Source organism: Nesoenas mayeri (genome assembly GCF_963082525.1).
Source record: "Nesoenas mayeri genome assembly, chromosome: 2".
Lineage (NCBI taxonomy): Eukaryota > Metazoa > Chordata > Aves > Columbiformes > Columbidae > Nesoenas > Nesoenas mayeri.
Genome location: NC_137543.1, coordinates 77,518,353 through 77,534,238, shown reverse-complemented (window position 1 = coordinate 77,534,238; position 15,886 = coordinate 77,518,353). Strand labels below are relative to the sequence as shown.

At 36.2% G+C, this 15,886-nt stretch overlaps 1 protein-coding gene across 1 annotated transcript in view; it reads left to right on the top strand.

The window, feature by feature from the left end:
- Positions 1 to 226: 226 nt before the first annotated feature.
- Positions 227 to 15,886, top strand: part of CTNND2 (catenin delta 2) — a gene marked incomplete at both ends in the record, with an annotated part of 526,522 nt that continues 510,862 nt past the window's right edge. Inside the window, one exon of the mRNA XM_080340633.1 lies at positions 227 to 355. Coding sequence (XP_080196759.1) covers positions 227 to 355 — 129 coding nt within the window. The remainder of the gene's footprint in view (positions 356 to 15,886) is intronic.

The following is a 15,886-nucleotide window of genomic DNA, read 5'->3' as shown; positions in this document are numbered from 1 at the left end:
TACTGTGGTGAATATTTTGGAGTAGGACTGGGAGATCTTTATTATTTTGTGTTATAATTAATTTAGAAATTGTTTTAGTTTCAACTAAGTGAGGTATTAATTCTATATTACAGAACAGAAGCACTTTGTAATTTTCCCTTAAATTTGTATTATTATATACATATGATTTCTGATAGTTTTCTAATAACAAAATCATTGTTTTGTTTTTCCATAAACTGCAGAAACTATGCCTGTTCCAGACCAGCCCTCGTCTTCTGACAAGACAAGTTCCCTTAGTCCTGTGTTGAACACATCCAATGGCGATGGCTCTGAAACTGAGACAACCTCTGCCATTCTAGCTTCAGTTAAAGAACAGGTATGTAAGTGCTACATCTGCAGGCTAGAAAACAATAATATGATTTAGTGCTTTTAGTTTGTTTGTTTGGTTTTTTTACAGAGGCTTCACAGGTAGTATCTGAGTAATTTCATTCACAAATACATATTGCAAAGCATGTTAAATATTTCTTCATATCTTAGTATATTTCCATGTGCTGTGCTACAATAAATTTATTATTATTTAACTGAAATGTTCATGTTTTTCTCCACTTTCATTCTTTGCTGTGTATGGTGGTTTTCAGAGATCTCTCCTTGTTGGCAGCCTGCATGTGGAGTTACAGCATATAGGCATGGCATATAAGAACTATGGACAAATGAGTAGTTGTGGAGTAAATGCATTATCCTAGAATCCTAGATTTTAAAATGTAACATATATGTGATTATAATGTTTCTGGTTTGATGATTTTGGTGTGGTTTTGGTTTGGGATTTTTGGTGTGTGTGTAATAGTTGATGTGAGATTATTTTAAGGCAAAATTGGGTAGAGACAGGCTTTCTGCCTCAGATTATTAAAACCAAAAGTATTAGAAATTTTTGAAAAAAAGGGTCTTTAGTGTGATTCTCTGTCTGATTCTAATAATAAGACAAGTCTTATGTCTAACAAGACAAGTTTTGTCTAATAAGACAAGTTTGGACATTTTAATGTAAATTTTTGTGGGCTGAGTGTCTGAGATTTTGCTTAGTGCCTCTTTGTATGTCAGGAGATGGTTAATATTCCTGCTCATGAAAACACCTGGTGTCCATTGCTAAATCATTCTGCTCAACTTCAGTAACAAGTATCCCAAAGAGAGACATTAAAAGATATTGTAGCTGTTTATAGTCAGCTTTCTCCTTTCTGAAGGTATCTAAATTGGTTCTCTAAATACAAAGTAGCGATCTTTCCCTGCCTAAGAAATTCACTGTTTCTTTAGTAAAATAAATACATTAATTCAGGTTATATCTAACACAGTTGGAGTAACAGCTGTTGAGTCACTGGACTTTTATAAAAAAATTGTGACCTTGCTCTTTGTTTTTTCTTGTGCACCAGTTCTCTCTTTCTTTTGGGTTTAAAGGTTAGTCATATTTTTTGGCTCTGAGAAGAAGAGTCCAAGAAAGTAAGTTTGTAACATGGAGTTTAATCTTAAGATTCATGACACGTTGTTTTGGAGTTGCCCATGGTTTAGATGTTTGAATGCATATTCTATTCCAGGACAATAGTATGACTTCTGCATGTACCAGTGTTTCAGCCTGTGTTACTGTATTATTTTGTAGAAAAATACCTACTTTAGCTTTTGACTCTCTGATGGTGAAAAATTGTACAGGGAAGTTACACGGGTGCTGCATCAGCCTGATAGAATGTGAAACATAGCATTCAATAGTGAGAAGTTCTTCCCTGTCTTTGGATTTGCTGATGGTAATGCTAGTTTATAGCTGGTTGTGTATTTTGCAACTGAACCTCTCACCCTCATAAATCAGTGAACTGAGTATTAGAGGGACTCAGTGACGAATAAAGTGACAAAATATTAGAAAAGTTATTTCAGATTCCAGTGAACCACAGCAAAAAGGAGCTTGTAATAAAGGAGTTCTGCATTCCCTTATCACCAAGAACAGCCTAGCTAGCTAACCTAAGGTACTGGTGACTGGTAAGATCCTCTCTTGTCCTGCTTTTGATGGGCATAGAGTTAGTTTTCTTCCTAGTAGCTGATTCTGTTGCAAGAATTCTAGGTAAGGCCACCATCCTGAGCTTCAGGTAGATGAAATGCATTACACTGATTCTGCATTAGGGGAGTAAATGAAGTAACTTTATAACTGACTGTTCAGATGAGTAGCCCTCTGCTTTTGAGAAGGAGGAATGAATTACTCTGCTGCCTAGTAGGTGATTTTGCTTTGTGTGCCCTTTGACTGTAGCTGAAAATATACCTAGTGTTTTAGAAATGCGAACACAATTATTCAAAAAGTACTGCTAATAAAGAAAAAGATTACTGAGTTCATAGTTAAGGTGTGTTTTGATGAATCAAATTTGTTAATGTCTTCTTCATCTGTGCTGATGCTTAACTTCAGAAAGTTTCCTTCATTTTTTTTAATTGTCTTGGAACAGTTGTGGCAACTTCCTGTTACGTCTCATGAGTTAACTAGAACAGTGTTTTTGAGTGACTGCAACAGAGTAAACTGCAGGATTTATGATCTTGATGACTGTAATAGGTGTTTTCAGTCTTCAAAGAGGGCAGGATATATGAAAGAATGAACATAGAAGTCATAAGTGTTATATTTATTTGCTCTACTTATATTTCCTTTGTGAAACATAAATGATTTATTCAGAAAATCTGAAGTTTTGCTGTGCTTAGTTTGAAGAACACACATCCCTGTGCTCTCTTGTTTTGAGGAACAGATATATTTGGTCTAAAATATGTATTTGGTTTAAAAAATTGTACTTGATATGTCAAATGTAAAATGTCATTCATGTCGGTCATGATTGGATCAGAAGATTTAGCTGTGTGCTTTTCAAGGAGGGTTTCTGTTAAAATAGAAAATGAACCTTGTATTTTTGCTGTTGAGGAGTGGACTGACTTTAGGATGTTCAAATCCTGAACTTTTTGCTTTAGTGTATAAGCCTTTTCATTTGTGTTTTACCACTGGACAAGAGTGTTGAATCATTTCATGTTTCAGACTTCTGAGATGCAATTGAGAAGAAGTGATGAATAAAGTATATAAATTCATTTTTTTTTCCCCTTGCTGCAAACTTTCTTAAGGTCAGCAGGCACTGCTGGAGGGGAGGTCAGAATCCTAAATTGTGTATCTAAGAAATCATAAGATGCCAGGCAGTGAACTTTGGTTTAGGTGTTTTCAAGTTGTTCTCACGAAGAGGAAGGTTTAATAAATTCTGTGAAAGTGAAAGCTATTGGGGTGGTCTTTTATTGTTTGTTTGTTTGTTTTTAGACAGTGAGAATCAAGTTCTTTAAAGATAAATCATCCAGTAGTGTTAAACCACTAGACAAAGAGTTTCAGTTTTCCATACTGTATAAAGTGTCGTTATATATCTGTGTATGAAAAAGGATTTTTTCTTTTTTTGTGGTGGGTTGAGACTGACTGGGTGCCCTGTGCCCACCAAGCTGCTCTATCCCTCCCTCTCTTCAGCTGGACAAGGGAGAGAAAACATAGCAAAAGGCTAGTGGGTCCACATAAGGACAGGGAGATGACTCACCAATTACCATTCCAGCTAAAACAAACTTGACTGTTTTGAAAAATGTAATTTATTACCAATCAAAATCAGACTACAATGATGAGAAATAAAAAAAATAAATCTTGAAATACCTTCCCCCTGCCCCTCCCTTCTTTCTTGGCTCAACTTCACTCCTGTTTTTCTCTACTTTCTGCCCCTGAGCAGCACAAGGGGATGAGGACTGGGGGTTGCAGTCAGTTCATCCCATGTTGTCTCTGCTGCTCCTTCCTCATTAGTCTTCCCAAGCTCCATTGTATGGTCACTCCCACAGGAGACAGGCTTCCATGAACTTCTCTAACATGAGTACTTCTCCCAGGCTGCAGTTCTTAATGAACTGTCCCAGCATGGGTCCCCTCCACAGGGTGCAGTCCTTCATGAACAAACTGCTCCAGGGCGGTTCTCCATTGGGTCACAAGTCCTGCCAGCAAACCTGCTCCAGCCTGGGCTCCTCTCCATGGGGCCACAGATCCTGTCAGGAGCCAAATCCAGTGTGGGCTTCCCACAGGGTCACAGCCTCCTTTGGGTATCTACCTGCTACAGCATGGGGTTCTCCACGGCCTGCAGATTGAGATCTGCTCCACCGTGGATGTCCAGGTGGAGGAGGACAGCTGGCCTCACCATGGTCTGCACCATGGGCTACAGAGGAACCTTTACTCTGGTGCCTGTAGCACATCCTTCTCCTCCTTCCCTTCACTGGCCTTGGTGTCTGCAGAGTTGTTTCTGTAACATATTCTCGCTGCTTTCTTTGGCTGCAGTTGTGCAGGGTTGTTTTTTTTTCCTTCTTAAATACATTATCTCAGTGGCACTACCACCGTCACTGGTGGGCTCAGTGTTCATCAGCGGCAGGTCCATCTTGGAGCTGACTGGCATTGGATCTATTGGACATGAGGGAAAGCTTTTAGCAGCTTCTCACAGAAGCTACCCTGGCAGTCCCTGCTGCTGCCAAAACCTTGCCACACAAATCCAGTACAGTTTGTTATGATATACTGGCAAACACATTGGGCTCAATGCTTCATATTTTCTAGAAAACATAAGGCCATTTCTGTTTCTGTTTGTCATCTGATCTTGTATTTGTAAATATGGGAAAAATTCTTCAACAAGAGAAGTGAGATACAGGAACTCTATGATTTGTGAGAACATGTGTGCTAGATACAGCTATTTCTTCTGCAAAAGCTTGATATGTTTCTGATTGAGAATTTCCACCTGTGCAAGAGGCTTCTGATCTCACTGGGTGTTAAAGAATTCCTGTGAAGAGAGCTATTGATAATACTGTTTTCAATCTAGAAATAGCTGTAGTAGAACCTTTTGAGTAAATATGTAGTAAAGCTGATGCTTTTCCTGGAAGTATCCAGACATATGTGGTTCACAGTACTTAGTTTCTTGTCATACAGAAACTGCTCCCTTGGAAGCTGAGGAGGGATGTAGTAATGATGACTTAGCAGAGGCTTGTTTGGGCAGATTTTTTTTTAAATAAAAATACTTGGAGAATATGAACTAAAATACTTTCCTAAGAGTGAGATCTACCTTGAAGCACTGACAATTATATTCAATTCTGAAATAGTATCATGCAGTTGTTTAGTTTCTCTGTGTCTCTAGTTTCTTTTAACTTCTTAGTAGAAACTTGTTTCAGAGAACAGCTCTTTCTCTTTCAGATAACTTATATAAAGAGCAAATTGTGTAATGTTTAATATTTCTTTGGAATGGCACCTTGGTCTGTCGACTGGGGTCCCCAGCACCATAGATGACATGAGATGAGAAAGGCGTAGAGAGAGCAATGTAGGTGCAGTGCCGTGCTCCCCTTGGCATGCCTTTTGCAGACCCAATGTCCCCGAAGCTGTGGCTTTGTGGCTTTTAGAACCTTAACCCTAATAGCAGCCAGGGACTTGGGCTCAGTCTCATCCAGGGCAGTGATGATTAGGTAAGCATCAGTCTCAGTTGAATTCAGTTACCTAAAGCATTGATGCTTACCTAAAAGCAGAAGAGCTAGGCTAAGTGAATGACTCAAATAAATTTACGTATTTCTTTAGTAATAGGTGAATATTTAAAAGCTGGTGATAAATCCACTAAGCACTTTTAATTTAATTTTAGCAAATGATCTACAGTTTATTCCATGAATGAGTGAAAAAAAATATACAAATGAAAAAGTACTGTCTGCATGAGTGGTGTGTGATCAATATGCAGCTGTATTCCCTTACTTGGCATGACAAATTATCCAATGCTTAAAACCTTGCTAGGTTGTTTTTGTGTGTGAGAGAGAAAATTGCCACTGTCAGGAGGTTTTAGGGCACTTTGCTTTGTGAAGACCATACGTAATTTTGTTTCCTTTATGCATCAGGAATAAAAGGATTGATAGAAATCTGTCTGGTTTGTCATCACTTTAGTCTGAACTAGGTGACTTCCATCTAAAATGTCTGTGGTTCTATGATGATTCTATTGCAATTCAATGATAATGCACAATTTTGCTCAAATAATAATTTACACCTTTGTATGTAGACCATGGAAAATATATTTTGAGGGAGGATGGTGTGGCTTAAAAATTCCCTCTATTTGATTATGTGGCTATTAATGCTTAAAAAAATAAGATTAGAAACTGAGAACAGCTGATCATTGAAGAATAATCTCATTACTTTTCAATGTTTGTATTAAATGGTAAGGAATGAAATAATAGATCAGCCAACAGGATTGGTGGATGAAGTGGAAAACTGGAGCGGGGTACTGGAAGCCTTTGATAAGTTTTAATTATTTATTTTTCCCTCTGGAGACATCCTCTACTTTTAGTTTTTCATAAAGATTTCATTTTCTAAGCATGTTTTAGAAACCAAGCTATTACTTCTCAAACTCTACCAGACATTAATATTTACAAGAGAACTACCTGTGGAAACAAACAAATAAATACATGAATGTTTTCTTGATGTTTATAATACAAAGTGTAAAGGTAGCCTCACATTTAGATTTGCTAACATTTTTGTCAAACTTTATGTGACTGATCTATTGATCAATTCTCTTCACAATCCCTTAGCACCTTTTTATTATTTTTTTTTTTTTTTCTTAATTTGGAATAGTAATATTTACCTAAATTTCAGACAGGTTGCATATGTACATACATGAAGAGAGTCACTATAGGTCCCCTAAGGAAGGTTGAGTGCTTTTTTTTTTTCTGTCAGTTGCTTGTGTCAGGTTGAATACCTGAAGAAGAGTAAAATGGGTACAAAAACTATGTTACACACTTTAGTATGGTGAAGATTCCTATCTTGTGAGAGCTGCAGCTTCCCTTCATATGGTTCAGAACTAAATCATAGACACTTTGCATCTTTCCCTGTGATTTGGACCTCAGGTCACATAAAATGAGGCCAGAGAAGTCAGTTATGCCTTCAGCAGGAAAACTAATCACCTCATGGTCTGTGAATGGCGTATAAATAAATAGACCGGAAATCAGGGTGAGATATTCCCAACAAAGGAAACTGAGTGACTCTTCATGCTGCTGCAATAAACTGTCTTTGCTTGAGCTCAGCGGCACAGAGAATGGACAACGCTTTATGAATGAACGATCAGATCTGCAGGAGACTATTCTTTGCATTAATCCTCAGGTTCAGCAAGATATTTCCAGGTATTTGTTCAGTGATCTCTAGAGCTAAGGGAGAAATGCAATGTAATAGTTGCAATAATGGATTTTAGGATATAGTACGTTGATTGTTGTCTCTGTAGTACTGAAGTGGTTGCCATGAAAATAAATGATTGTTCAAGTCAGAGACAGTTCTTGTTCTTTTAGGGGTTATTTAGAAGAAAAACCAGTGTCAAAATACCAGATGAGGATTTCATGCAGCAAAAGTGGGATCATGGGCTGTTTCTGTCTTAGTTATCTGACTATTTATACAATAGCCATATACTAATACCTGTTCCCTCCCTTCTTCCTTCCAGGTTAAATCCTAAAAAATGCCTGGTGCTTTAAAGAAAAACCATACTTAAGCAGCTTTTGGTGGGCATCTTGTAGTTTATTGAGACTTTTTCAACTGTACTGGTTTAGCATTTGTGCTACTATGGATATTTTCTTTCAGTTCTGTGCTGTACCCTATTGACTCCAATGTATTTAAGCAGTGCCCAGAAGGGAGATATAATAATAATGAAGTTTTCTACAAAACCTGCTGCAGCTCATATTGACTAATGTACTATATACCAGTGTTTTCTGCAGCAATCTGTTTACAGTTAAAGTTTGCTTTTTCCAGTTCCTTCTGTTGCATCACTGTCAATAAAGCTGAAGTATGTTCTGCATTTTCATATGCTTGTAAAGCCATATTGTCTTCAGTAAGTTTATGTAATTTTGTGTGTTTAAAGTAGTTTTGTAACAGTTTTCTTGGTTACCACAGGAATGAATATGCTTTCCTTCTTAGATACTGCCTAGATTTGGATTACAGATGTCATCAGAAATAGTGTTATCTTTTCAATATGTCATGTTATTCTAAACATATTTTTAAATAGTTGAATAAAGCCCTGGAGCTTGTTAAAGCAAGGATTTTTTATCAGAAACAGGTTTTTAAAGCTTGTTAGTTACAATGTATTTGTTACTTCTACACTTGGTCGTTTTTGCCCTACTGAAGCCATAGCTCTGCAGCACAAGAATTGCCAGCCAGTTACCCTGTCTGTGTCTTCATTTTGTTTCTTAGATGAGTTGATTTTATTGAACTTTGAGAAGGAACATATATATTGTATAAAAAACTGTCTTTTCTCCATTAGCGTTTTTTTGCCAAACATAGCAAAATCCTTTCCTATTGCTGGGACCTCTGGATGCTGCCATGCAATTTTTGAATTAGAACAGCTTAATCTTCAGTATCTTTGATGCTTTAATAGTGAGTTAACACAATCTGTAGAATTAAGTTGTTCTAAACAAGGCCCTGTGTAATGAAACAGCATACATAAAACAGGTGTAGCTCGTTCTCAGTGACTTGGCAGCCAGTCAGTGTCTGGGAAAGCTTAATACTTGAGCTTGTGTTAATATGCCAAGTAAGATCTGAGCTGTCTTTATGTGATCAGATGAATTCATTGTTTTTGAGCACTTGCAGTTCAAAAGTAAAGAAATTAAAGAGATTAGTTGTTTTTAGATCTCAGGTGGTGAATGATTTACAGAAGCTTGGTGCTGTACCTGAATGAATAAAATCCAATTGGTCTGAACTGTCTCTTCTTGACCTCTCATCTTTCTATGGTTCCTTAGGAGCAAGACTTCATTGTATTTCTATCTCCTGGGATTCAGAGCCCTAAGAATTACTTTACTCTGTGTTGTAGAGTTGCTACGGTGCCTTTGTTATTTCAAGCCATATTCAGCCTTCTGAGCTGTGAAAGGTGCTGAAGGCTTTCAGCCAGAGGGATATCAGAAAACAAAATGGCACAAAAAGAAGTGATATGAAAGGAGGTCATAAAGCACGTCTAGTTGTCTGGTTATGGCAAATATGAAATGATCTTACTTCCTGGACAGGAAAGAGTTATTCAGTTCTTTGTCTGAGCTCACTGTCATACCCTTGCTATGCCTGTGTATACTTGTGTATTTGGGAAGTCCTTTCTCATGTACTTGCTTACCATGGAGGGACAAACTGATGTAACTGTCGAATAAGCAGCTGTATTCATTTGAATAGTTAGAAGTTAAATTTTCAACCTGTTTCTGTGTAAATATAATTGGGAAAGGGGTCTAATCCTGCAGATCCTTGAGCATGGCTAGCTATAGTCACCTGAGTATTGTATTACAACTGATGGAGTTTTCATCTGAGTTATTTGCAAGTCAGAGGGCTTAGGGATTTGAGTGGAATCCTGGTTTTAATTCTCAAGTCAGCTTTGAAGACTGGGATTCAAATGATGCTGAAGTTAACTATAAAAAATGAGTCCTTATATCACAGATTCACAGAATGAAAGCATAAAAACTATTTTAACGTATAAATTTCCAAATGTTAATGATGTAATATGCAAATCCTATTACTTTCTACATCATCTTTCTTTTTTTCCTGCCACTGGAAATTGTTTTTCTGTATGAAAAGAAGTAGACCATTACGTTTACATGATTTTAAATAAAGTAAATAACCTGTTTGTAAATATTTCATGCTGATAACATGTTACATACCTTTAAGTATGTAGTATGTTGTTTGGCTTTCAGTGGGATTTTGTCTAGTTTTTCACATACGTCGTACTTAGGATAAGTCTCAAGGTTAAGACACTTGTATTTGTTACACTTGCAAAGAATTTGGAACTATTCTTTTTATAATTTAAGATACCGTAAAAAGCCAGCAGAATGTGAAAAGTCTGCTCTGCTGCTGAAAGCAAACAAAAACAAAGCAAAAAATAACCAAACCAAAAAAACCAAAACTAACCAAACACAAATACCCCCCAAAAGCTAAAATGAGAGATTAAATCAATGCCTTAACAGAGTTTTGAGAATAAGCACTTGTTATTTCTCTCTTGGTAAAAAGTACTTCTGTTTTTGTGTATTTTGTGTCTTTTTAGTCTTTTTTTTTTTTTTTTTTCTTTTCACCAATGGCTAGCGAGAAATATCTGAAAGCAATTGATTAGTTAAGCATCCAGATTAATAGTTTAAAAAATAGAAATACATTATAAATTCATTCTAATTTAGGAGATTTTTATTAAAACACCTATGATAGTGAACTAGATAATGTATATCTGATGACTTAGAGAATGTGGTGTGATATGTAGACTAAGCTAATATTTTGAGGATTACTTATCACTGAGTAAGAAGGTTAATTTTCCCATCTTATGATACAGAAAGGTAGAATTAAACTCTGCGCAATGTTGTGCCCTGTACTGTGAGGTTCCGAATACAAATGTGCAAATTGATTTCTTCCAAAAACTTTCTCTGAGTTCTGCGCGTTTGCATTCTGTCTCCACTTTCTCCTTTACAAGCTCATTGAATTTTATTAGCCATCACTGCAAGTGAAATGAAATAAAAGGAGTTGCACAGCTGCAGTGATACCAGTCTGAACTGCATCATCATCCTCACTTGCAGTAATATGGAAACAAGAAAAAACTGGCTTGATTATAGATCTAAGGAACTTTGCCAGAACTAACATGCAAGTGATTTCTCAAAACAGAACCATTTTGCACTAGGAATTATAAAAACAAAACCTGGAAAAAAATCAGGAAAAGTCTCTTTTGTTAGCAGATGCTAGGCATTCCTCGTCCTCTGAAGTCAATGAGAAGTGTAGGCTCCCACTGTCTTTTAATCATTGGACCAGTATGCAGAAAGCTTCATTGGTATTTAAGTTATTTTGCTGTAACGGAAGTGTATCTTAATGCACGTTAGTTGAGCTTGTGTAATTGCGGCAGAAATAGCTGTGGCTGAAAATTGATATCGGATATCACAATAAAGCCATTTAGTTTTGTGCACACAGAAGTATATAATTTAAGCTTCCAGAATGAGCCCTTTTGTAGTCTGCAGTTAAGTAAGTCAACAGTATTAGAGCAGGTATAACGACTGGAGTGAAGAGACATCCTTAGACCTTTTCAGCTGCTGCTTGTAGTTTATATTTACTTAAGGCAACTGCTAACATTTATTTTCTAGTCCATCTGAGAGTCTTCAGTGTGTTTGTTTAGTAAATAATTTTTCTGGGGTTCCTATGTTATAGGTTCACAAAAACTATGCCTGAAGATTTCAAGCTGATTTGCCTTCAGATTTTTAGCAGTAGTGTAGGTTGACTTAAGCAGCACAGATCAAGGTAGTGTTGTAAACAGTTGGCAGCAGTTTGCCTTCTGAGAATGGAATTACTTGTAAGAGCTCAAAAGACAGTATGTGCTTTCATATACATGCAACATGTCTGACTGAGGCATGAAATGGCAAGTATATTAAAGGAAGTTGTGGGACTGGGTATCCGAGTTACCTGCAGTTGATATCACCAGGAAGGACTGATTAGCCTGTGCAGTCACAAAAGGGCATCAGGCACTTTTGGTACAGAGTCATCCTAAGGTTGAAGGTAACAAGAGGCTGTTTAACAGTAGAACAGCTGAATGGATATGCTGTTCAGAACCATACATCATACTTAGGCTTCATTGAAAAAAAATTCAAGTTTTGAAAACAGTTTTTGTCTATCTGAAGGACATTGTGAAGTCTTTAAAATATAAAATTAATATTTTCAGCATCTCCTCAGGTGTTGCGTCTGTTGAGTATTAAACAGTGCTTTGTCTTAAAAATATTTCAATTGTATTTGTAAATTTAAGAATTTTTGTCCTTAACTATGGGTTTTCTTGTACTGCAAAATTATAACTATTCAAATGCATCTTGTTGAGCTATGACAGCATGGCACACCTTTAAGGACAGTAAAATAACACATAATACATACAATGATTGTACTACCAATGAGCCTTTTTTTTTTTTCTTCCCATTCTTACTCCCATTAAAACAAATGTACTTGTTTTAATCTGATAAAACTAAATATCAGGAAAACAATTTTCTGGGCCTACCTAAGTTATTATGTGAATCGAGGTAACAGTACAGGGAACAGGCATTAACAAGCAAAAGAACTGAGTTCAGTCCCTGTGGATTCCTTCTCTCAACACCATTGCTATAGATCTCAGACAAAGCAGAGCTATAAGACAGTTTTGGAACACATATGTTGCATTTTACTTTAGACTCCCAGAACACTACTAAAGATCAAATCTGAGATGATCATTCATTAATTTATTTGCAAAGAAAATAATCTATAACAGTGTATTGTTCGGGTTTTGGTTTTTAATTCTTAAGGTAAAGAAATCAATGTTTTGTTTCTTTAGTACTCAAAATAAGAAAACAAACAGCAACTTAAGCAGATGTTTATACTTTCCCACTCTCACTTCTGTTAATAGCAGTTTCTGAAATTAAGGAGGAGGATTGAAGGAACAGTATCTGCCATCCAAATATTTTCAGTGTTCTGTTACAGGTTATTTTGATTTTGTATGTATTTATACTTCATCTGCCTAGTATCAGTTTCAGTGAAGGAGCAAATACAGTAATAAACAAAAGAGGCATTTTGAAATAACATCTAAATATTTTATCTTTGCTCTTAGTAAAACATGAGAATTCAAATTATATTTTCCTTATTTGATTGTTGTTTTTTTATGATTGTGTCTGATGTGCCTTTGTATCCTCCAAGTAAATCTGTCAACAGTTTTTAAAAAATGCTTTCCTTCTACCTGTCAAATTTTAATAGGGTGAAAGCTTTCAGTTGCTAAAATCTTTCCTTGTTTGCTTTGTTAGAATAACAAATTATTCCACTGTGGGAAAAAGGTTGTTGTATTCACTTGCTTGGAGAGTATGGTAAATATATTCCTACATAGATATATAAATGAAAATGGAAGGTTATACAGATAATGTGCTTCTGTCTCGGGAGGGGAAAAAATATTACTCTTCCCTTTTTTCTTTTTAATTTTGAATTTTATTCTTTGTTTTAATTTTTTTAGTAATTTATAGCTGATGCTTCAGTTCCTGTGTGAATACCTGGTAGAGTCCTCAACTCTGCCAGCTAAATCCATTATCGCTGCCTGTTGCTGATGCACTGTATGAGAGTAAATTGTTTAACACTGAGAATGGCACATAGTTGACTGCATTTTACAAGCTGCCTGGGAAAAGGAAGCAAAACAGGGCACACAGGCTGCTGACTTGGTGTTACACTAAGCCTTGTGCTGCCCCTTCTTGCTCCTGTCCCTTCTTTGGCTGGATTGTAAGGAACAACCATTGTATGACTGGGGAGAACAATAAGCAGTTGGATCGCTGGAGGATAAGGAACACTGAAATGTTTTGATTTGAACCTTCTTACTAAGTGTTCAAATATGCCTTTGGATAATGCAGGGATCTGCCTTGTTTCAGAGTTCGCATCTACTAGTTTTCTGCCTTTACTGAAACTACTATATTTTCTGTCATGATTCACATATGGAAACAGCTGATTTTGATTCTTGTTGCAAAAAACACTTACATCACTGTTACACTACATCAGGCAGAATGCTGTAGAAAGAAGGTGAAAATTGGAACTCTACTGTATTTCTTTGAAGTGGAAAAGTGTTGGTGTTTTCAATTGCACTGTTTTCTTCATCAGAAGCAACACTAATTTTTGTATATTTGTAATTTCACAATAAAATAATTAGGCTTAGAATAATAAATAATTCCTAGTTTAGTTTCAAATAAGTCTAACCAAACCCATATCTCAGTTAAAGAATTAAGCATTTCTATGGATACTACATTTTTTTTCTTGAGTTACACTTATTTTGATGGAAAATAAAATAAGGCAAAATTATTGTGATTGATTGTGGAAGTTTTTTCAAAAGATTTTAGGAAAGAAAGATAAAATGGTCACTGAGGCCAGTGGTATTCAAAGTTGTTTTCAAGGCTCTCTGTTACTTTCTAGGGCTTTTAAAAAACATCATCTTCAGTGTAGTGGGTTAAAGAATACTTTTTTTCCTATCCCATTTTTGTTGTTGACCTAAATCTCCATATCATCAGAACACTGGCACCACTGCTTAAAAAAGGCAGCAAATAGCACTCCCTATGCCAGTTAGTTGAATTGTTATCTCAGTCTTGTAAATTCTTGAAGTACAGAATCCGGGATGCAGAGTGCTGCACCCAGAAGCAGTGAGCAATGGTGTGTACATGAAAGATGGTTTTAGCTTTTTGGGAGCATAAGAATGAGGCATCATTGCTTCCACTCCCTTTATTATAGAGTCTGTTAATTTTAGTAGTATTTTGTTGGCCACGTTTTGTGTGTGTGTTGTTTTTTTTTTTTTTGTTCTGTTGTATTAAAACTTAATATTGGCCTGCTAAATTCATGTTTGGGTATGACAATAAATGATCTAATATTCAACAGTAGTAAGACATCTTGAAACTAGCCATATTAAGCATCTATCAGTCACTAAAAGTTAATAATTAATATCTGAATGTTTTGAGGAATCCAGTCTTTTTTAATAGCAGTAATATCAGTATGTGGCAACAGGCAGGATTAGCCTTTGCCATGGTTTAAAATGAGCTAGCAATATAATTACAATAGCCACTTACACCCCCATCACTCCTACCCCTGAACAGGGGAGAGAATTGAAAGGGAAGGGAGAAACTCATAGATTGAGATAAACAAAGTTTAATAAAACAACAAAATAACACTAATATACTACTACTACTACTACTACTATATATGAAATGGAAATAGAATATAAAATAAAAGATGCTCAATGCAATTCCTCATGAACTCCACCTGTACCAAGCAGCCAGTCCCAGACAGCAACACCTGGTCCTGAACAGCCGATCCCAGAGAGAGAAGAAAGAAAAAGGCAGAAAGGCCCAGAGGCCTCTGCAAAATGACAGAATGACAAAAGGCCCAACTAAAGAAACTCCCAAACAGAACTCCCTGAACAGGTCTCCATCCCGACTCTGAGAGAACCAACTGGAACATTTTAACTTTCCTTAAATATGAAGCATGATGTTAATGACATGGAATGCTCTTATTGATCAGTCTGGATGTCAGTCAAGGTCTGTCCCATCCATGCCCACCTTCCCAGCTGCCTCACACCTGTGGGCAGAGCGCTCAGAAACATCCTTGGCTCTCAGACAACAACAATTAAAAACTTAAACTCTGTCCCACGTGTTATCTTCTTGTTCTCAAACTAATTCAAACAACAGCCGTACTACAAAAAAGGAAGGTTTCTAGTTGCATGAAGAAAATTAACTTGTTTTCAGTCAAATCAGCACAGCCTCAAACTCTTAAATGCCATACAATTTTTTTTTTACAATATTCAGAGAGTTATTTAAAACAAAATATAAGGGCAATCTTTCAGATGTTGTTCCTGCTCAATCACTTTGTTTTCTTTCCTTTAGTGGTTTAAAAAATTCAAAAGGTACTTCTGGTCTTTGCATTTTACATCCTATGAGTCTCTTTAAGATTTTAAGTGGATGTTTTTATAATGCTCCAAATTCTCTTTAAACTTGTATCTACAAAGTTGTTCTTTTTTCTTTCAGTCTGTTCCACTTTGTTTTGAGTTACAATTGCAAGAGAAGTCTTTTAAGTCCCTGTTAGAAATAAATTAAACCATCACTCAATATCAAACATTCATTGCCCCTACTAGAAAATTTGATGTAGAATGTAATTTACAATTATACTAATATTTAACTAAAGCTAAATTTAAATAACAGTCTTATTAGAAATGCTGACAGGCCAGCACAGGTACAGTTTTTAATCTACATTTCTGGATACTGCTGTGCATGTGCAGAAATCTCACCATCTGAATACAGTGGCACAATGGCAAAATTTTACCTGGGCAGAAAATAAAAATAGTGTGATATCTGTTCAGGATAAGCTAGAAAATAA